The sequence below is a fragment of the Haliaeetus albicilla genome, chromosome 2 (genome assembly GCF_947461875.1).
Source record: "Haliaeetus albicilla chromosome 2, bHalAlb1.1, whole genome shotgun sequence".
Classification (NCBI taxonomy): domain Eukaryota; kingdom Metazoa; phylum Chordata; class Aves; order Accipitriformes; family Accipitridae; genus Haliaeetus; species Haliaeetus albicilla.
The window spans coordinates 42,799,271-42,823,062 of NC_091484.1; the positions used below are offsets into that span (position 1 = coordinate 42,799,271).

The 23,792-nt window shown below is 39.7% G+C and overlaps 1 protein-coding gene across 1 annotated transcript in view; it reads left to right on the plus strand.

Moving 5' to 3' along the window:
* JAZF1 (JAZF zinc finger 1) overlaps positions 1 to 23,792 on the plus strand; it is a 201,384-nt gene that overhangs the window by 147,051 nt on the left and 30,541 nt on the right. Inside the window, exon 3 of the mRNA XM_069772643.1 lies at positions 23,004 to 23,200. Within this exon, the coding sequence (XP_069628744.1) occupies positions 23,004 to 23,200 (197 nt within the window). The remainder of the gene's footprint in view (positions 1 to 23,003; positions 23,201 to 23,792) is intronic.

The following is a 23,792-nucleotide window of genomic DNA, read 5'->3' on the forward strand; positions in this document are numbered from 1 at the left end:
TTGGCTGCTTCATTATGAAAAAAATAGCAGGTCCATCAGATGGGAGGCATTAGTAAAATCCTGAATTTCCACAGTTTAAACTTATGGAAAGACAGAGTTACAGCGTAAGAATAGCTTACAAGGGCATGTAATTTTGCAATTTTCTTTCTGAAGGGCAACATGGAAAAAGTTAAGACTGGGTGCAGAAACCTGTACCCTGTTTTCAGCTCTTGAGCAACATTTTGCAAGCATTCATCTCGTCTCATTTGCAAAGCAGAATGCCAGTTATCACAAGGCCTTGGCCAGTAATAAAGATGCTGAAGAATGAAAAAACAGTAAAAGTAACATAGTGCATAAAAGTAGCTTCGTTTGATATGGTTTTTTTTCAGATTTACCCTTGAAATTGCACAAAGACTGTTCAGAACTATCTGAAAGCTGGGGGGTCATTATGTGCTTATAAGATGCCCTTGAGAGATGAAAATGGGGAGGACAGAGACAGTCTGAGGCTGTGCTCTTACCTTTCCTGTGTTGCTTTGTTATGTGCCCTGGCTGAGGGAGTTTACATAAGGAATGTATAACTTGTCCTGTAAAGCTGTTTCTTCTTATTTTCCCTAGAAGTAGCCTGTGAATCTTTAAAGAGAAATGGTTTTGTTTTTTTAAAATCAGTTTTGGTTTAGCCAGCCCAATTGCCTGAGCAGTGGTGAGAGCCCTGCCATGCTTTTGGGTAAGTTGAGGACCATGTGAACAAGTAGAGAAGGAACTTGGGATCTGAAAATGGATATACCATTGCCTAGTTCCCAATGCAACTTATAACATAGGAGAATAATCAAGTCCTGAGAGGGTAAAAGTAGAACAAGAGGTCCCCTTGCATTCTTTACAGAAATCCATTGTTGGTGTAAATAGCTGAGGGGTTCTAAACGGGAAGCTCAATACTTAAGAGCCAAATAAAATCTGTTGTAGTGGATTAGGCTAAAAGGTACTAAGAAAAGCCCCTGTTAGAATTATGTTTTATTTCTCGTTAGAGTGTAAATTGCAAAGGATTGTCAGCAATAAATTTGGAGTTAGTTTGATAAAAGACATCTTCTGCAACTTGTGAAATCTAATAAAATTCATTAATACACCATGATTCAAGATTTCTAAAAAGGTTAAGAAAAATATGGCTAAACCTAAATAAAATATTATTAATTGTGTGTTTATTCTAGACGTAAGCCACGTTAGCAATTATATTTTCACTTCATTGTTCAGCAGTTGCAAATGTACCAAAAAATATTGGCAGAAGGCTGTTCCTTAAGTGAAAACAGATAGCCTTAAACTTAGAAAAGACCTGAAGAAAAGCCATGTAACTGTTAAATAGATAAATAATCCCATTAACATTAGAAAGAGAAATCAAATAATTCTTTTCAGATTCTGTTATGACCTTGCAATAAAATGCATGATTTTAAGCACTGCAGAAACTGTTTGTATAATGCAAGTTGTGACTTGAAAGCCAAGGAATTTCCTGAAAGAGCTTGTTATTTGGGCAGTAAGTTTGTTGCCATTGAAGGTGGTGAGTTCTTTGGTGTAGACTTTGTCTTCTTGGCTTTTAGAAGTGAATGGCAGTGGGTTTCTAGATAACAAGTGCTCTACTGAGGAGCCAGAGGAAACCTAGAACTATATAAATAAGTGAGGAAAACGCATCTGGTTTTATGAAGGCAATACAAAAGTACACAGGTGTGTATGTTAGGCTAGCAGCTACACCCAAAACCACAACTGAATGGATTATTACTGAAAAAAATGAACAAAGTAGTGGGCAAGTCATCCAAGAGGTTGGTTGGGGTTGCTTGTCTTAATGTAGTGTTGCCTTCCTCTGACATGTTTCTGCAGCACAGTTAGAGGGCATTACCCAGCCGAGTTCAACAGGTAAGAGAGATTTCGATGCTTTCTTGTATTGCAGTTTCACCTGTAAGTAAGTAAAATAGAAGCCAGTTTTGCTTGAAATACCAACAGCGAACATGAAGTAAATACCAACAGCGAACATGAAGTTAGTTGTTTCTTTCTCTGAACTGGCCCCCTCTTCCACTGGTGTATGCGAGAAGAAACTCAGAATTTGCCAAATTTCAAACTAGTCCTTTCCCCCCCGCCTTCTCTTATCAAAGTCCTACATGTCCTGGTTTTAATTATTTAATGTTGTTTTGTTTTTTAAAAGAAAAAAGTGAGATAGTATCTTATGAACCCAGAAGTGATGATTATCCCAACAGAGAAACCAGTTGTGTGCTCTTTCGTCAGTTCCTGGATGATCATGATAGAGGAATGAGAAAAGTACGTTCTGATTCAGCTGTTTATTCCCACATGTAGTTACTAGTTTCTTAGTGATGTTCGTTTCCTTGACTAAGAATTGCAAAACCAAGAACAACAGTGGTGAAATAGCCAGAATATTTGAAAGCATTTTGTTCCAAAGTCGAAATAAGTAAGACATGTAGAGAGCTCAATCTTTATGGTTCTTTGTGCTGATTGTCTTGATTATCCCCAAGTTTTCAGTAAAAAAAAAAAAAAAAAAGTGAAACAGAACCACCACAGAAGCAACAATTCTTCATGTTTCTTAAAAGGCTAGGTTTTGTACATCAAAACATCTCTTTTGTTTACCTGTTAAATTAAGTTCTTATGATGACAACAGAGTCTTACAATGGCAACAGAGAACCACCATGTGAAGGCAACTGTAGTATTGATGCTATACATCTTTTATAGTCTGTAGTTTAGCGTTTTGGAATGAAAACTCTTACTGTATGTCTTCTGTGCTAGAGGAAGCTCTCTGAAATTTACCTAAAGTGCAAACATGTGGCCTCATCTTTTACAGTTATGTAAGGACTTTTTCCTAAGTATCTGATAGCAGGAAGGTAGTTTTTACTGGTGGCCTCATGGGATAAGCTGTATTCAAGCAACATATAGTTCAGAGGCCAACTCTGTAGGCTCTTAAGAGTGGTGACACTCACTGCTTGTCTTATGTATACTTTACCTGAAAAATTATTTGGAAGGTTCAGGTTTCTCTTTCCTACCTTACCTCTTCTGTGTAATTTCCCTGGCAAATTGATTCAGAGTTTTTTAATAAAAACTGGAGGGGGAGGAACCTGCTAATGTCAAGGGTGAAATGAACTGTGATATGAAAGATTGCTTATCTGGTCAGTGGTATCTTCTTGATCAGTGCCTGGTAGTTGAGATTTAGAAGGTGTTTACAGAAACTAGGGATTAGACTCCCCAGGGAAGGCTGAACTGCCTCCCTTGTTAATCAGTGGAGGAGAGAGATGCTTCTCAAGGAGATAGTTCAGGCTAGCCAAAATAAGCCCTTCTTTCTGCATCAGGGGCAGTTTCAGTGAATTGGAGTAACCAAGCAAGATTAGGTGACTGAAGTACAGTGGGCTGGAGAGGTAGATTAGGAGGTTTATGTGTATTGCATGGAGATGAGTTGGTGGGGACTTGGAAAGATTAACTTGATCTCGGCAGCTAATGAAGGAGGTTCTTCTCAACCTCACAACAGTGGTTTCCTGCTTATCTCATGGAGTAGCAGCTCTTTCAAATCGCTCTAGAGAGATATTCACAATTAAAAGCTGTGAACAGGCCCCTGATCAATTATTCCTATCAAGGTTTACAAAGCTTTTGATAGTACAGGGTGGATCCTTACGATTACCTAGCTTTACTTCAGGTGTAACACAGGCAAGCAATTTTCCTCACCACTTCTGCAAAGGAGTTGTACTCTTCTGCGGCATAAGTGAGTGTAGCCTGAACTCTCTAACTTGTGATTTGAAGTAGAGCATACATTTTGGAAAAACATCCAATATTGGTTTGAAGCCAAATGACAAACTTCGTTTCACTTGGTAAATCTTCCTTACTGTTAACTAGGTGGGGTTTTTTTAATTTGAAGTCAGAATGTTTCCAACTCCCATCCATTAGATAATGTTATCCCTCTGTTAATTTAAATGTAAGGGCCTTTATGTATGTTTATAAGCCACAGTGAATGGATCATTAAGTTATTCTTTGAAAAGTTAAGAGCTTTTTAAGATGTTAATCTAAAATAAATTTTCAGACTTTGTTCTGTGGCTGTTGTGGTATTTGTGTGCTCTGGAGAAGACTCCTTTTTTTAATGGGTAAAAATTATGAAGAGTTATTTTCCAATTTCTAACTTGCTGTGATAGCCAAAGGCTTAAGAAGACAAGTCAACCACTGCATCAACTCTTGGAAAGGAAATCAGCAGAACATGTCTATCTGGTTTACCACCAGATTTTGGCAGAGGTGCGGCATTCTCAGTAGTAAACCGATTAATACGGATAATAACGTTTAGCTTGCATAGATTGTTTAAATTTTAGAGTGTTGCCAGCTAATGATAGTCATTAGTCCATTGGTAAAGTGAGTCTTGAGCTTTCTGCTCTCATCTCTATTTTTGTTTTGTTTACTTGAATGGATTTTTAAGGTGATAATGGCCAGATTGTTTTTGATAGCCTGATGTCATGGCTGATTGAACTGTTCTGTTTCTTCCATTAGCTCTCATCTGCTCATTACTGCCCATATTACTCCAAGTAGCTTCCCTCCTCCACTCCTACGTTAGTTGTGTGGGTTGGGGGACAGGAGGGTTAGCATTCAGGGGTTTTGATTATTTTCTGTCAGAGTTTGCTTTAAATTTTATGCTTTTTGTGTTCATGTTTCTGCCATTAAATCATGACACTGTGGTGTGGTTTTCCTCCGTTATGCTGAAGATATTAAAATTTTATTTTCTCTTAATCCTCATCACCTGTCCTCTCCCATATTCTGAATGAGGAAAGCATTGGTGGTGCTGAAATTACGCTCTGGCCCATGAGAGTTAGCAGCAATACCCCTGGGAGGATGGGGGAGCAGTCTGTAGATGTTGCTGGGACTTTAACCCCATAAACTGTGCCAGCTCTTATGCAGCTCCCATTCTCTTGGCAGCCTGGTACACCGAGGCATGTAGTGTATTAAACTGCTTCTCCAGTTGTGCAATGTCAGATCAGGCTAAGCAAGGGTGATGGTCCCTTCCAGTTGGGAAGTTACTGGGAGAGTTGAATGATTGTGATCTAGAGAGGGTTTTCTCAGTGAGTTCATGGACATACATGGACACACTGTTGTTTTTAACTAGAGAATTGGACAACGTCTTAACTAATCTTGATGATTTAGGCTAGCTGTTTGGAATGAGAATGTCATTTTATCATATATTTCTTAACACTGAGCTTCCATTGTGGTAGTTGAGTTTTAACCAACCCTCTTCTTCTGTTATCATGGGACTATTGTAAGTGAAACACCCACCTTAACTATCCTAACTTCTCTATCCTGCCCAGTTCTGCATATTTTAAGTCACCTTTGCAGTGTCTTGTCCCATCAGGTTGCCGTATGCTGTTTTGAGTCGCTCCTCACAAGAATGTGAACACCCCCAGTATTGAGTCCTTCTGTGGTAGCACTCCCATCTTATTCTACTTACCTTGGCTCCTGCTCAAGTGCTGTGGTGACCCTGATGGTTTCATTCTGCTGCGTGCAGGATTCGAGCAGCACTGAAACTTGCTAGTGCTTGTATTTGATTTTGCAGGTTACTGAGCACCTCGTGCAAGTGTTTTCAATTACTCCAGTGTCAGTGGGAGACGAGGTTAAAAATGGTGCTGAGCAGCTCCAGCAAGTTGCTGCTATGTTGCCCCTGAAAACAGATCAGCCTGTATCACTGTGAAGTTTATTACCTAAGAGGGAAGGAGTTAGCTTGTGGGGGTTAACTTTTGGTGCTAAGTGTCACAGATTTTACCACAAATACACATTTCTCAATTTTTTTACTTTTTATTTTGGTAGACTACAGTGCTTTACAATAATTTGAAGCAAAAGTAAATAAAAGTATTACATCTAGTCTTTTGATGCCACTACGGTAAAGAATGCTCCTGCTTAGGAGTATGTTCAACAATATCCAGCTTAATTCTTACACATTTTATCTGAAAGTCTCATTTAGGGTTATCAAAGTAGGGTCAAGTGTTTGACAGCTTTGCAGTAATTACTCCACAGCTATTGAAAAATTCACTGAATCTGTTTGGTTTTAAGGTACAAATAGGGCTTTTGGACAAATATCAAAATCAATGTAAGAATTTTTTTTTTCATTTAAATTAATAACTTCTATAAATCTTATTTTCATAGTTGTCATTAAAATTCATATTATTATTACATTCATATTTTGCCTGAAAAAAAATCAGACCTTTACAAGCCTTCCCTTTAACTAAAGGTATGGACCCCGCATATGGGATTTTGTTACTCTTTCCTCTCAATTATGCAGCATAATAGACATGATTTATTATGGGGGTAGAGAGGACTTTAAGTATTCTAGTTGATTATATGTGAGCGATCACATACAACTCACATAAGAAAATACTATAAAGGCAATTTCAGAGTTCTTCCCTTTATAGAAAGGGGTCTGCGTCAAGGGGCAAGCCTATCTGAGTGAGCCAGAAAATCCCAGTAGCTTTAAAAGTTCCTGAGTAAAATTTGTTGCAAAGCACTGTTCCTATATTGTTTAGTCATGCTGACAGTTTATTATAAAGATGTGGCAGTTCAAGTGAAAATCGGCTTCCGTGAATGAAGAACTGTTTTATAAAATTAGTTTGGACAGAAAAAAGGACACTAGCACTGAAGGAAAAAGATAATCATTAAGGGAAGACAGTTCATTATACAACTTTTGCATTTGCAGGTCTTAAAAAAAAATACTTCTTCCTTCTTTGAAATGTTTCTTTGTCCCCCTCTACTTGTGAAAGACTGATTAGAACTGATGTCTTTCAGAGTTTCTAGGAAGTAAAGAAAAATTCTGAAATATTTATTATCATTGTATTTTACCATTTGTGTAGAAAATAGGGTTTAAAAATCCATTCTGAACCATGATCTGAGCTCTACTGTCCTATTAATAGAACAGGCTTTAGAATTTTTTGATGGATAAATACAGAAATGGAAAAAAAAAATCTATTTTAAGGAGCTGGCCTTAGAAACAGCTAAAACATTTCTGAGGACTTGAATTAAATCATCTGAAGATTAAGAGCTCTTGCTTAGAGATTTGCAGGAAACAAAGCGGTTTTTTGTCAGTGCAGTATACTAAAAGTGTTAAGTTTTTTACCATAGATGTTGATCGATTAATGAAAAGCATTAGGGATAGCTATTATTGACTTATATTGACAGCAGTCCATAGGTTGTTTTCCAGGCCTGTAGGCTGTAAAATGACTCCTCTGGTGCTTGACATAGGTTTTGGGGAAAAAAGAAAAGGACATGTATCTCTCCAGTCTCTCAGTATTTGGTAGGTAGCTTACGTGGTAGGAATGTGCCAGAGCAGACTTGTAAGGTGGACAGAGTGGGAAGGGGAGTGGGGAGGTTTAATAGATTTTTAGCCCCAGTGAACGAAATTAAATCTGAAAATCAATATCCCAAAGATTTAAAAAAAAATAATAAAAAAGAAGTCCTCCCATCTCCAAAGAGAATACTATGTTAATATGTAAAGCAAAGTTTATGAAATACTTGTGACAAGCAAGCAACAAGAAGCTATTTTGTTGTCTGCCTTTTAACTCTTTCTACATGATACCGCTGACGTGAGAGGACTGCCCTTCACCGAGGGGCCACTTGGTCCAGGTCAGGGGTTTGGGTGAGATGGGCAGCTGAGAAATGCCCTCACAGAGGTTCATGCATGATGCTTGGGGCAGAAGCAGGAGCAAACCCTGGCCCTGTGCCTTTTGACCAGGACAGTGGTTCTCCAGTGTAGCAGTTCAGCAGACCAGAGTCAACATTCAGTGTTTTCTCAGACCATAATGCACCAAATTTTACCCTCTGGCTTCTAATGAAGTGATGTTTAATATAATTTTGTAGACCATCAAGGAACCACTAAGCATACGCCTGTGGTAACGGCTGTGCTAGCTGAGACGGCCAGAGGTTTCAATTCCCTGTAGTTGGTCAGGTCAGCTATTAAACATGGCTCATGTTTGCACAGAGATTGTTGGTGTGGTTTAGGATGAGCAGAAATTTGCATTTAAAGCATTTTATTAGACTAGCTTTTTGCAGGTAGTTGAAATAAAACAGGAATTTGAATATGGATTGGAAGATACCACGGTGTAACAACTTAGGCACTGACTGAAGAATGGAGACAGTGGTACTGGTGTTTTGAGGCTGTTTCTGAATTTTCTCTGCCACATTCCCTCTGTTTGCCAGCCTTTCCAGAAGCAGAAAGGGATGCAGGGGAATGTTTTGCATGTGTGGTATCGTGTCTCATTTTTGACAACCTCAGAAATTAAAAAATCAGGTCAGACCTGATCATAGTTTATTACAGTATTTCAATATTTGAGCAATAGTTAAGTTTCTCTTTTCTTACTTCCTGGTTTGTGAGCTTTTAAGACGCTCTCAAAGTATATTTGCAAACTCTTCTAGAGTTTAAACCACGTTAAATAATTCTAAAACTACAGGGGTTAGAACATTTCCCTTCTTTATATAAATGCTGTGGTCCTCTTCTCAAAACAGGTTCTTTCATCAGGGCTTACCTTAGAGAACCATCAGGAATCACAGAAGTTGGTAATTCTGTTGTGTGTGCTCAATCCTGTTAGGTATGTGCTGCATGAGTAAGAGCTTTCCAAAAGCCATATTATCTTGGCCACAAATTTTTTAAAGTTCATTGTTTATTTTGGCCCTCAAAAGCAGTGATTTCACTTGGCTGTTAAAATGAAAAAAGAATATACATATGTTTAATATACAAATATTTAATTCATATGTATGCATGTAATAGTGTGTATGTGTATACATGTATATATGTGTGTATATGTATATATGTGAACACATATACAAGCAACAATACAGTGCTACTTAAATTTGGGACATGGATTTTTAATCAGGGCAGAAGACCTAAACTGGAGCAGAGGTGTGAAACGGAGAGGGCTGAGATCAAAAGGACCCTAAGTCAAAAGGAGTGGTGGAATGACATTGATAATGCATAGAGTATGCACATCACTTGGGTGTAGCAGAGTTGTTGGAGAACAAGGCAGAAATGCAGGTATGGATTGATAATATATGTAAGTGTAATTGGAGTGTAAGGAAAGAAGTGTAAGAGGTAGAGCTCTGATCTTTTCCAGAAGAGTGGTAAGTGAAACTGATGATGGCGAATCTACCAAAAAAAGCTGCGGAGATTTGTTAGAGAAAGCTCTCTGTTTAAGTATCTTCCCTTTATGTATTCATACAGCATCAAAAACTGTGGAAAGATCAAGAAAGTAGATAAATGATACGTCTTGGCACATGAACCAACTTAAACATCATACAGAACGTATCAGTCCCTGGATACCAGGTGGAGTTTGAGCTGAGATAGGTACTGCTTTAGGCAGCACCATGTGCACAGGCTGTGTGCGTGTATGCATTTTATACACTGACATTGTAGGAAGATCTATTTTGTGTTGTTGAAAAAAGTGAGTGCCGGTGCTTTGGGATTCCTCTGGAGGATGCGAGAGGTTGGAGGTTTTTGCTGTTCCCTTTGTGGTGGGTGCTGCTGGTGATGTTTCTGAAGGTGAAGTAGGTGAAGATTTTAGGTTTTGTTCCTCATGACTGTTAGTGACAGAGTTTCCAACACATTGTTGGAGCTGCATGAGGCCAAATTATCCAAAGCATCCTTGGGGTGTCCAAATCTACTGCGGTATTTTTGTGGCACACAAGCTGATCACGGTCAGGAGCCGTGGCACAAGGGGCCTGTCGGGGATCTCCTAGGCCACCACATCCCCTTTCCTCACGTCACCAGGATTCATAAAACCACGCTTCGAAAAAGCGAGATCTTCGGGGCATCTCAGACTTTCCGGCACAAGTGCTCTCCCGCCTTAGGTGGCCTACAGGCCCTTCCGGACCCCTCTGGAAGAGGCGACTCTTGACGATGGGCGAGTAAGCGGGCGGCTTGTTTTGGGGCCGGCGGCTGTGAGGGCGAGCGGCGAGGCCCGGCGGGGCCGGCGGCTGTAAGGTGGGGGGGCGGCGGCGGGGCGGCGGGGCGGCGAGGCGGGCCGGCGGCTGTGAGGGGGAGCGGCGAGGCGGGACGGGACGGGGCGGGGCGGGGCGGGGTGGCGGCGCCTGCCTGCCCGCCCGCCTGCCCGCCCGCCTGCCCGCCCGCCTGCCCGCCCGCCTGCCCGCCCGCCTGCCCGCCCGCCTGCCCGCCCGCCTGCCCGCCCGCCTGCCCGCCCGCCTGCCCGCCCGCCTGCCCGCCCGCCTGCAGAGGGCTCTGTGACACCGCGTTTCCCCCGGCAAAGTGCAGTCGGCGGCGGGAGGGGGGAAGGGAGCGCGGGGATAATGCTTCCAACAGTCTGGTCTTAGTCTGGTAAACAGACTAGGAATTGTGGGCTAAGTCCTTTTCCTCAGGCTTTGCACCAAGGCTGAGATCAGATGACTCAGTCCGGACTCATTATTTTAATAGCCTACAGCTAGTTCACATAGCAGCGGGAGTCCACAAAAAAGGCATTTAATTGTTGAAACTCAAACTGGTACATTGTAACTGCAGATTATAGTATTCAGATTTAAGTGATTCAAGTAATTTATAAAGCTTTTGCACAAGCAAACTGAAAGTTAAAATACTGATATTGTCATAAAAAGTAAATAAAACATACTTTTGTACATTAAGACCCAATTAAAGAGCATGATTTCATTTAACAAACTTAAAACAGGCAGGTGATATTTGCCAACATTACTACAGCTGCGTTTTACATTAGGAAATTAATTAAAATAGTCATTTATACTTTTTTCCACTTGCAAGTCTTAGGCCTTTCTGTATTACACCATCTATTTTCTCTTCAATCATTGTGTTACGGTGCATTTGTAATCTCACTTAGCAGGCTGCATCACAACTTTGGGGTTTTTTTCCCTACCTAATGAAAAACCGGCTTTCTGCAATAACGCCGGCGAAGCAGATCAAACAGCGCTGAAGGAACTTCCCTGCTGTCTGCCTGAGAGGCAGCGCATTGTTAGTTATTCAGATGTCAGTCCTTTTCTTCCGCATCCTAGCAGGGTTTCGCTGGTTTCATCAGATCACTCCGAGCTGGAGGTGGGAGGGTGGCTGCCGGCGAGGGATGCGAGGGAATGGTTTCTGTTAGATGGAGCGAAACTGGGGGATTTACTGCTCTCACGTACGTGCCTGGGTCTGGCACAATAGCACACCCCGAAACTAATGGGGACAAAATTTCAAAATGCAAATCAGTGTGCTGCTTTTATACCTCACAGCTGAATAATGGGACCTCAGGAGTTATTCTTGATTCTTAGGTACTTCCCCCCCAAAAAACTACTAATATAGTGATTACATAATGAAGTGTTAACTTTGTCAGTCATATGTTCCTCCAGGCAAATCAGCTTGAAGCGTAGAAAGGTACATTTTTAAAATAGCACATAATTACAGAAACAAGAGGTAGTTCTTCCTTTTGTACGGAAGAGCAAAAACACGTATGATGGTTATCTTCCTCCTCCACTTTCCCTTGTCTACCTTCACCTGAACTTTCTTGCCTTTTAGGAGGAATCTTTCCTGTCAGCTATTTTATGGATGTGTGACTCATTGCAGCAGAGTCTGAAGGATTGGGAATGTTCAGTTTGCCATTTTAGTGGGGCTGGGTTGTTTGTAAGTTGCTATCGTCCTTCCAAACAACTCACGATGCCTGAAAATTTGGTTTATTAAGACCAGACATTTCACATTCCTAATGTTAAGATTGCTGCAATTTTCCATTATAAGCTTTACCCCACCCAGTCCTCTGAATACAGATTTATAAATGAGTTTTAAAAAATGCTTCTCCATCTAAATCTTCACTTACATTTTAAGCTTGGGAGAGCATCTTTTGAGCTGAATGCTCTGTCTCAATAGGACGATCATATTCTGTATCGGTGTTCTCCCAAACAGATTTAGTGTTTCTTTAAAAATAAAATTAAACAGTGAATGCATTGTAAGTGACTTTGGTGTCTTTGTATTTGAAAGAAAATCAGCATCTATAGGTTTTAAGAATTAGTTTATTATGCAGCTTATTACCACAGTTTCTTTTTACTGTATTTTTGTCGAATGGGTATTTCGGATTGCTTACTGTATCAATGCTGCTGGAGGAGCCGCTGCAGACAGTATGTGATACATTTCTGAAAGACTGAAAAATGTGTTGGTTAATGTGTTTGACTACTACTGTGTAAAATACCGAAGATTGGCTTATTTATGCAGATTGATATTAGACATCCTTATAGCTAATAAGAAATGCTTTGTGATAACATCTATTTTTAAATTATTGCTTGATGAATCTGTCTTTGGGTGTTGACTTGAATGCTCAGAAGAACTTGGTGTGAAATGACACCAGAATACACAGACATAAATGGAACATTACAGGAATAAAATATCTGACATTTCAGCTCCCTGCTTCTTAAAGCTAAAAGTCCTTGAGGCATCAATAAAACCAAACCAAGTCCAATAGTAAAAGTGCATGTCATGCGTACACAGATCTATTTCTATGTAGGGTTGACTGCGAGAAATTGTTTTTACATAAATAGTTATAATAAGCTCTTAAAGAAGGAAAGAGGGTGGACCAGTAATGGAAAAAAATATTATATTTTAGGTTAAGCACATCTGAAAGTAAAACATCCTACTGCAACTAGGCAATTTGACAATACTGGAGCCTGTGCAGAGAGCCAGAGCAGGGCTGGTACAGTACTTAGTCCCACATAAGAACTATTTTGAGATTTGAGTCAAACTTAGGAGATAAAGACCCCTTATTTTTATTCTATGAGCAGCTTAATTCCATCTTCTCCAAGGAGATTGGAAATTTATTAAAGTTTACAGTTTCTACAAAAAAAAAGGCAAATACAATTTAACTCCCCTGCACTTTCCTCCCACTGAAATAAAAGTTAAATTTTTACTCTGCCTTCAAGAATTTTGCACTTCATTCATGTGAAAGCATAGAGTAGTCTTATAAGTCATAAAATGTGAAATAAAAATATTTAAAATATTTAAATTCAATAATTGATAGGTTAAGTTAGAGTATTACTGAAAAGATACCATCAGTACTCTTTCATGTGAGACTGTCTTTAGTCATTATAGTAACTTCATACTAAGAAAATTAATTTGGGGGTTTTGTATATGTGATGCAAATTTAAAAACTGTCAGTGTGCATTGTTAAAATCATGTGTTTTAAAAAATACTTTAAATGTACAAATACTCCTTTGTATTTCATGTTACTGATGACTGCTAAGATTCTCGTTTTGGTCCCTGTAACATTTTATGGCTGTGTGACATTACATTATTCTTGCATATTAACAAGGATATGAACTGAAATGTAAGAATTCATGAAGTTATATACAAAAATTAATTAAGCAATAATCCATAAAGTATCTGTTTTTAGCAGCAGGCGATGACTGGTTTGTTCGTTAATGGCTGTAAGCAAATCCAAGGCTGATGAACGTTCTAATGAGCCTGTTAGTAAATGCAGGGAGGATGATTTCTGAAATGACGGCTGCTACGTTACAGTAAAGGCAGGGGTTTGCTGCAGCATTTTGAAAATCTATCCCAACTGCAAGAAAGTCTGCAAGTGTTCTACACCATCCAATTGCTCCTTTTTTGCCAATGGCAAAACTCTGGAATTAGTTTGATAAGAAATAAGTTGATGTCGAGACAAAGCACAGCATAGCGAGCACTTTGATCAGTTGTGCTTGAGAGGGTTTTTACAACTTTTTAAACTCTTATTTATTTGTAACAGAGGTGACAATATCATGCCAAACAGCAGTTGCCTTCCTACTAATGAACTCCTTGAAGTATCTCTTTTGCTTAACTATTGCCTCTCACTCCGTGGAAATTACAGAATTTTGAAGTTGTGGATAAGTTATAGCTTCTTCTGAATCTTGCTCATTTACTTCAAAATAGGGTGGAAAAAACTGAGGAAGGAGTGGGAGGGGAAAGGAACAGAACTAGCAATATGTTTCTAATGTTTTGGAACTCACTGTTTCTCTCTTAAGTTGATTTCCGTGAGCTCTAATTTTGTTCCTTTTAAACACAAAAATGTCACTTGTTTATTTTAACAATGGCAGAAAGGTGATGTGGGCTTCTCCTTCAGTCCCCGTCATCAGTCTAGGGGATAAGTAATGAATTTTCATTATGAATGAAATATCTAAAATAAGACTGCATCTGTCCTGATTACGTTACTGTTCTAATGTTATCTATCCAATGTGCTTTTTTTGTGTCAATTTAAAAAATAAAATAAAATAAAATGCAGTCTGGATTTTGCATTTGCTGCATAACCTACACAAATTCAAGAAAGAAAAGGCCAAAATACCGTGTTGTTTAAGAAACAAACAAAAACCTAAAATAAAATTAAAAAAATCCTTCTTTGGAAGATTCAGAACAGAACATTCATTTCTAAGTAACAGCTGTTTTTATGGTGGGGGGAACATACAACACTAATTTAATTTTTTATTTTTATTTTTTAAATTTTAAATTAAAGATTACTTTGATGCTCTGCGAAAAGTAGATACAGTACAGTAAGTGTAAACCTGGTACTAACAGAATAAAGAAGGGGGGGGGAACCAAACCAAACCAAAACCACAGAACTCTTTCCCAAACAGAAAATACTAAAATAAATACATTAAATATATAATAAATATATAATATATTAAATAAATACAAAATGGGAAGGTAGGACATGTGTCCAGTGTTTGGGATTTATGTTAACCTAAATATGAAATGTAATTCACAGTGACTTTTTTGTCTGTATATTCCCAAAATCAAGAGAGATACTAAATTCCTTTCCAGGACTTTTAACACTGCTTATATCGATCAAGAGTGAAAAAACACACGTGTTTTGCTGTAGGCAAGTATATGGTTTGGGATGGTTTGCTTTTATTCTGTTTGAGTGATAGTATATTATTTGGCATATCACCATCCATTAGCTCCACTTACATATGTTTAAATACGAAATTACTCAATCTTCTGAATCAATTTTCCATGCTAGAAGCACAAAATATCTACTCAGTGGATATTTTATTGTGTCTTATTGTATCTTTTAAGAACGTGTGAAGAGCAGGCAATTAAAGTAAACCCACTGATCTCTTGCTCATATTGAACAGATTTCCTAAGGTTGCAGCCTTGAGTCTACTGACAACAATATGAGTATGACTACATGTTGTGTTCGAGTCTTTTCAGTGATGAGGCAGAAATGCAATGCAAAGTCTGCTTTTAATTTTTTTTTTTTTAAGGTACACGTGCATCCTAATAATCTCTACTACATCTGTTGAAGATGCACGTATTCAGAAGATAATACATTCAATATATAGTGATAATATTTTTACATCTTGAAAACAGGTTGAATAATGGAACTGAAAGAATTGTACTAGCAATAAATTATTCCTAAGACTAATAATAAAAAGAAATCTAATTCTGCCCTAAGGTACTCATCAGGTTGTCATAAATATTCTTTATTTAAGAAATAGAGAAAGCTTTCAATAGATGAGTCTGAGTACAACTAGTACTGGGAATGAACACTGAATTCCTTTGTAAGACCTGATCTCAAATGAATGTGCAAGTTGAAGTCCAACTTAGATGTGTGGTGTTTCTACAATATATGCTGCGCTGAAACTGCTGTTTCCAGAAACTTAGAAATGCCCTTTAATGATTTGTTTGATCTGGTTAGGGCCTGTTGTCAAATGTGATACAGGTTTAGGGGAGTAATTGGGAGGGGATTATTATTTTGTGCTGTTTCTTCCCCATTTTTGATGTTTTTTTGTGAAATCAGAAAAAACCAAGACAAGCAAAAGGGAGTTTTGTTAAATCATATGTTTTAACACTATGCAAATACTCTGTAATCTGAATAGTGAGGAGGAACGGGTATGATTATGCACACATCTTAATGGGGCTTTTTCACACTGATATTTCTTTTTAAGGTTTTGCTAAAACTGTAATGGAAGCTCTCTAAAGAAAAAAAATGCTTGATAGCTTCTGTGAAGCAAGAGAGGTTGGTACAGAGCTGCAGAATACTTGTTTACCCACACTACAAAGAATGGTGTGTGAGAGTGCTTGAGGGTGTTCATCAAATAATTTGAGTTAATGGATGGTATGAAACTTGCTCATATATTTATTCCCTCATTATCACATAAAGAGTGTGGCAAGGCATTACTGGGGACATTGATTGTCTTTGCTTTGGCCCAGTTTTGTGAAGTTCAACTGAGAAAAGCCTTTCATCCTTCCCAGCAGACAAGACAGCCTACTGCTGAACTCCCACCACTTAGATTTCTCCAGATTTCTCCTTAACCTAATAATAGTTCAACTTAACAGTTGTCTTCTCCTCCCAGCATTAGGTAAACTGAACCACGTTGCTTTGTCTTTGCTTGTAAAGGCAGCAAAAGGTGTGGAGGACAGTTCGTGACTAAGGGGTGCAGTAGTGCGTTTCAGGGTCCACAGAGTCCCACCCTACCGAAACGGGGTCCTGCCTTGAGCAGTGGATCCTCCTAATCCCTCTTCAAAGTAGAGGTCTCCTGAAGTTTTAAAATACTGTATAACTAGAGGTGCTTTCCATCCTAGTCTTTTTTTTTTTTTTTCCTGAACATTGCTAAAGTGATGAAGAAGACTGGGAGCTAAAATTACCATTCCCACCTCCTTATTTCTGTTCGTACAGCACTGAGAAAGAACTGCGTAAACATCTTGAGACAAAACTGGGAAAGATGGAGGGGAAAAGCAGATATAACCAGCACTTTGCACTGACAGGTATGCAGAGTAGCAGGAGAATTAATGTGGGGCTTTCAGTATGTAGTTAAGCTAGTGCATGCCCCATCTGTCAAGCACGTTTGACTACCTTTGATCTAAATAGGATGCAACCAAAAGATAGCACAAATCTGCTATAAAGCACCATGGATTTTTTTCTCCTGTTTGCAATCAGTCTTGAAGTTGACCAAGTGTTGGGTTAAGGAGCAGTCCGCTGAAATACAAGTGACAGAAGCTCAGCAACATGATTTCTTATGTACTGGGAAAGGTGACAGGCTTTTCCTAGTACAGGTTAGCCAAATTAGGCAAACGTGAATATGAGATGTGTGTTACTATGAATGTTTTTCCATAATTTTCTGTGTGATAATGAGAAAAGGTCAGAACTAATTCGGTTCTGCTACTTTTCCTGTTGCGGTTTAATGCAGCTTGTCAGTGTTGACACACAGGACAAGGTATATATGTTATTGTCAGGTAGTACTGTCATTGTTTTTTAAGCTGGTGTGCAACTGGACAGTGTTGTGGAGCAGTCCTGGGCCTGAGCATCTCTGCAGTGTCATCTGCTTGTTTTACAAGCTCAGAATAATCCCCCTTCCCTCTCTTGTGTGCATATGCAGTAACTGGAGAACGATAGACTTGTGATTGCATCATCTCCTCTGTTTGCGTATGTTTTAGAGTCTAAATCATGAAGAAACCATATGTAGCAAATTAATATTCAGATCCCACAAGGTAGCTCTGATGCACCTTTTCACTGTCTGTCGACATAGAAACAGATCTGGTCCAAGCAGGGCTAACTTCCTGCATCAGTAAGCTGCAACAGCGAGGAAGAGGACGAAAGGGTCCCTCATACCCTTATGATCATTATTAAGAAGATATATTCTAAAGGGCAACTTTTTGGTTTTTTCCTGTTCAAGTGAGATCTCAGGTAAAAATTTTCAGTTTATTTGCAACTCACTTTTGTAACTACCCTTACCCTCACTCTGAGTGTATGAGTCCCGAACTCTTAAACTGTCTTAGAATTGTGTGTAGTAAGTTTTATGATAAACTAACTCTGACATCACGCTGTGAGTTATACTGGGGCATGATCCTGAAACAGTCACTATGTGCTCATAGCTCAAGGAAATTTCTGGGCGAATGTGTTCTGCTTCTGTTCATTCTTGATTCCAAAGCTTTTGGGGGCAACGGGACTTATAAAACATTGCAAAGATTTGATCTGGAAAGGCTTTTTTTCATTTGAACATCGCCTCCGCTTTTTTGTGACTTTTTATGTTGGTAACAACAGCTAACGCTGGCTGTATTATATTGCCACCTATATGGAAGGTTGTGCAACACTTTCCATTATAAGACTGTTTCAGTTGCTTATTATGTTGCCAACATTCAGCTGTTTGGGCTGAAATTTTCCATGCTGGGTGTCTCCTTCAGGCTGAATTTCTTGGGAAAGTTTCAATAAAAATACTTGAACCATTCCAGGGAATGAGAGGAGGGGGAAATACTACATTTTGCTCATGTTTAATAAAGTTGCTGCAAGCACTTGATTCAGAAATCATTGCACCTACGTGTTTTGGAGCAGGGAGTTGAATTATTAGGGAGGTGAAAGGGTGAGGAAAGAAAAAATAGGGGTGGAAGAGATTTCTTCCTAAGGAGTGGGCTCCTCCCTAACGTTATGAACCATCTGCAGGAAAGTGCACACAAACCCCATGCTTGTTAAAACAGGGTCAATGAACGGCTGGGAACTGAATGATTCTCCTTGTTTCGCTGTGCCTATGTGGTATATTGGATTTGAAGAGAGGGGCTTATGAGGTGTAAACACAATCCTGTGCAACAGGGAAGATGACTAAAATCTGCGTAGTGGTGGAACTGGAGAGCGGGGTTATGGAGTTAAGAATAAGAGTTGAAAATAGCAGAGGTAGATTTGCTCAGCAAGGAGATGGATCTGAAGATGGTGAGAGAGACTATTAAGCAAGGAGATAGGATTTAACCTAAGCGATCTTAGAGCAGCCTTTGTTAGTTACAGTTCATTTTCTGTTTCCCACACATCTTGTGCATTTAAATGAGGCACGGAAAATTGTATGCAATCATGTAATTTAGAGACCAGTATTCAACCTTAATTCCAGCATGTTTCATTTCTGAGCACTTGATGTTGCAACCATAATGTACTTTCAACATGAAAATTAAAGCCTTAGTTGGAAATGCCATTCTATACCCATCATTAAAACGCTATTATTGTAAGCTTTGAAGAACACCACCATAGTTAGGCACAAGTATAATACTGCATTTCAATTAAAATGCTGAAAAATGTTTTATTTTAATCCATTTAGACAAGGTTCTTTTTCAAAACCATAGCACTGCCAGTGCTTCAGCAAACACGTATGGGACGATTTGGATCTGAAAAGGTTAATTCCATACTTGAGATATCAGGAACTGAACTGCTCAACAGATTCTGCCTTCCTTTTCTCTCAGGTTCACAGTGTAGACAACAAATGACGTTTTGGAATATATCAAACATGCTTAGCCTAAACAGGAGCAAGTTAACAGGACAGGGAGAAGTTTCAGCTATAACTTCAAATTTTCCTGATTTTTATGGACTTCAACCAGACTGGTTAAACCTCAATATTATTTTAACATTGTTATTGGTGGCCGAGTTTATTAAATAGCAGCGTTCATGCTGCTGCTTTTAATATCTCACACTTGAGGTTATCTTCCAAGTTTTCAAGGATTTATAATGCTGCCATTACATTTTCTTAAGGAATAAGGCTTCCTATCCAGAAGCAAGCATACATCATAGTACAAATTCCAAATATAGTGAACTAGATGTTTCCTAGTTAAAGGAAAGCAAACATGTACTGGAATGCTGATTTTATTAAGATCCTTTTACTTCTTTTTTTTCTTGAATGAAATTTAGACTTCTATTTGAGGACTGTGTTATCAATAATATCTGCACCCTTGTTTAGAGAAGAGGAATTTAAAACTGAACTGTTACTATGGATATCTGCTTTTAAAATATTAACTTCATAAAAATGCCATATCTGGGTTTGACATGATGTATTGTCTCTGTTCAAAGAAGATAAGCTCTCATGTCATATACCTGTTTATTAATGTCTGCGGATTGTGTGTTGGTGTTACATATTGTGGCAAAGATCCACTTATTAATGCCTTCATGGTATGGATGGACAGGATACATCTTTATTGCTCTAATGGTACTTAAAATGTTATGCCACAGTATTTTGAGGCTGTGTTAAAGTACACAAATCTCTTTTGAAAAAGAGCTGGTTTTTTGATACCTAGGCCAAATTTTTCTTTCATATTTGGCACAGATGCCTAAACCCCCATTTTTTTCTTTCTCCCTTCCCTATGCACCCCTTACTGTTAAACAAGAGTGTTTTTTCTCAGAGGTCTTTCCCTAAGTGCAGTCAGGTCTGGACTCACGGCCAGTAGAATCTACCCAGCTTCCACCCAAACAGCCCATGTTTTGCAAGCAGTCACAAAATGTTGGGTTTCTGTGGAGCGTAAACGAATATAGTGATTCATATTAATTTAAACTGCTGGTTGAGGTCCAGAGGAGAAACTGGGCTGTCCTCTAGCACCATGTTGCAGATGCTGTGGCACATATTATGTATTGCTCTGAGACCCAGTGTGACCAGATGGTCATGTTCAGTGCAATTGTTGTGGTACTACGATCTGCAGAATCAGTTTGCGCAGCCAGCCTGTGGCCTGATCCTTCTTACGATGGCAGGATATAAACTGTGAACCAGATGACTGATGTGGCGGTATTCCCTCTGCCTCCCTCTCCTCAGGGTCTGCTGCTCTTCCTCAGAAGCTGAAGGTGGATCTCCCAGTCTTCTAGTGGATTCTGGACATTCGCCAGGGCTTGCTTCCATGTCTTCTCATTTGATAAGGAACATCAAGTCACACGACAGGCAGTTTGGTCACATAGCAAATATCGTTGTCACATGACAAGAAATTTGGTAGACTGATGGGTTGGCCCTGGCTATCAGCCAAGTGCCCACATAGCTGCTTGCTCACTCACCCGCACGCCTCCGACCCCAGCAGGATGCAGGAGGAAACAGGAGGAGCAGAAGCGAGAAAACTCATGGGCTGAAATAAAAGGAATCACTTACCAAGTACTGTCACAGGCAAAACAGACTTCACCTGGGGAATTTAACTTAATTTATTGCCAACTAGCGTAAATACTTAATTACTGAGTCAGGTATTGGTTACTGAGAAACAAAATAAAAACCCTAAAACACTTGGAGGGGAAAAAAAGCCATCTTTCCTCCCTCTTTCCCAGGCTCATTTCACTCCAGACATCTCTCCCTGCCTGCTACTGCTGCAGGCCACGCTCAGTTCTTTCAGTGAGGCAGCAAGTGGTGCAGGGGTTGGGGCTGGGTTGTAGTGCTTTCTCTCTGCTGCCCCTTGTTTGTCACTCTTTTCCTGTGCTCTGATGTTGGTCACCCATGGGCTGCACTGCCTCCAGGGGTGTACCAGCTCTCCACCATGCAGCACCTCCTACGCCTCTGACTGTGTTATTTTCTGATTCCCTCTGTTGTTTCCTCCTCTGTTCCCTCTTGTCTCTCCCTCCAGCGTTTTCTACCCCTCCTTAAATATGTTTTCACTGAGGTGCCACCAGCTTCACTGATGGGCTCAGCTGTGTCATGCGGTAGGTCCCCTGTGGACCTGGCTGAAACCAGCTGTGACTGGCATGAGGCAGCCCCTGACCTCTTCTTGCCCTGCAGCCCCCACCACTACAAAAACCTGCCACCTACACCCAATACAACAACTCAGTATCTTCATTATTTCCTCCACAGGCTTGTTCTCTGTGACTGCTTCTACCCCTGAGTCTGTCTCATTCTCTTTCCTAGGCTCCTCTGAGGAGAGTGTGACTATTGAAAGAAAGCCAGGTCACCCTCGCTTAGTCCAATACAAATAATTGCTGGTAATTTTTGTCATTCTGTTTCCTTACTGGATTGCAAATGTGAGTTTCTGGGCGACAGCTGGCTCCAAGGCGAGTGCAGGGTACTGGCTGCACTGTGTTCTCACTTCTCTGAATGTGCTCTTCATGGCTTGCCAAGGTTGCAAGAGCTCATCATGTAAAGCTTGTGTCTTGGCTAAAACCTGGTTTACTTTGTCTAACCTGGTCAGACAAATGTCTGGGTGTAACTTCACTTTTTATTCTGTATCACAGGCTAGTGCGTATTGTTTTATTCACTGACAGGTGTAGTTTGTACTTTAACATGAAGGACAGAGGACTGTATGGACAAGGTGATTTATTTTAGCCTGTCTTCTCAGGAATCCTTCAAGATGGCTCCTTACGCAGTGGAGGGGAAAGGCAAAGGATTAAAATATCGCTTGAATGCTAAGCGCCTGAAGTCTGAGTTGCAGAGATCCCGTTGCGGGGGGAACCCCAGTCCTTTCAAGTGAGGATTGATACAGGTGCCAGCAGTGATGCTTTGCATGTCAGCATAGTGCAGTATCAGGTGTTCTGGTGTAACTCTGCATAGGCACTTGGAATGAAGGTGGTCTTTTTCAAGTCAATTGTTCTTTTTTTGGAAGGAATCAGAATAAATTATTCCAGGTGGGAGATCCCATGCAAAAAGTTGCAGTGCTTGAATTACTGCACTACCAGTGCGCTCCTTGCACTGTGCTGGTGGAATTTCCTCTCAGCATCCTGCAGAGATGAACCTGCAGTTGTATTAGGCCTTCAGCAATATGTACCAAAGCTCTACAGGGAGACCTCATTTGGTTTTCAAGAGTTAGGAACTCCAGTTTGAGTAATTGCAATTTAATTGGACATCTTTTATGTCAGGCAACATTGTCTAAAATGTTTAGAAAAAGGATGTGATTATCCTAAGTTGGAAATGCTGTATATACACAGTGTAATTCATACTATCCCTTTGACCTTCAGATTCAATACATTTGCCCCTAACATTTTTCTCCATTCAAGCTACTCAGCTACTTTTTCACAGAAGGATTGAGTGTAGTTATTGTAAAGGTGCAAGTATAACTATTATAATACTGTGTTCAATGCTGATCTCTGGTTGGAGTTTAAAAAAAAAATTGTGTGTTTGCACATGATGTAAATGTCTAATGTAAGTTCTATTGAAATCAGAACTGAATGGCCCAGATCTTGAATACTGGAATAAAGCTGTTGATAGAGACGTTTGTATTCTTGAAATCTGTGTGTTGCAGAGAAACTTGTCGTGGCTGAGTTTGAAACTCCATTTGGTCACTGAGTGTGAAAAATACTTACTTTATCTTTACCTAAAGCTTGCTTGTGGACAGCGTTTCAAGCCTCTCATCCTCATGATTGTCCTTGTTCTAGATTTATGACTGATGCAGCTCGACGTGAGCAGGAGTCTTTGAAGAAAAAGATTCAGCCGAAACTCTCTTTGACTTTGTCAAGCACAGTGTCCCGTGGGAATGTATCTACTCCACCTCGCCACAGCAGTGGAAGCCTTACTCCTCCAGTCACCCCTCCAATCACTCCCTCCTCTTCATTTCGCAGTAGTACTCCTACAGGTAAGCACCAACTGTTTGGTTTATCCCAAATAAACTAGCAATTTTGCTACATGACATTTGGAGACCAATAGACATACTGAGGCATTGGGAAGAAGAACCCCTAAAAATAAAACAGAAAAGCTTTGGGCTCTTTTATTTGCATTTGGTTTGCAATCTCTAAAATGTGTTTGGGCATTTGTTTCCAAACGCTTTGCTAAAGCAGAGAAAGACAGTAACTTTAAAAAATCGTAGCTGAAATTATTACATGAAGAAACTAACCTTACCAGAAATAGCAGATGTGCAAAAGAGCCCTGATGTATCAGTAGGAGAGCTCTGCACATGGTACAGTGCAAGTTTAAGATACAAGTCAGCCCCTTTTTTGGGGGGGATGGGGGGATGAGGGGGGTTGAATTTATAGATAAATGAGTGGACAGGGAGGAATGTTCAGCTTCTGTCATCATGTAGACATGACTTTCATTAGGAAACTATGTTCAAAACCAGAAATGTGTGAAAACAAGTGATCTGTGTTTTCTTCAAAAACAAGTGTTCCAGTGGTTTTCCCAGGTATAAAATTCCTGGGAATTTTTTTGCACTGATTAGAGAAACTGAAAAT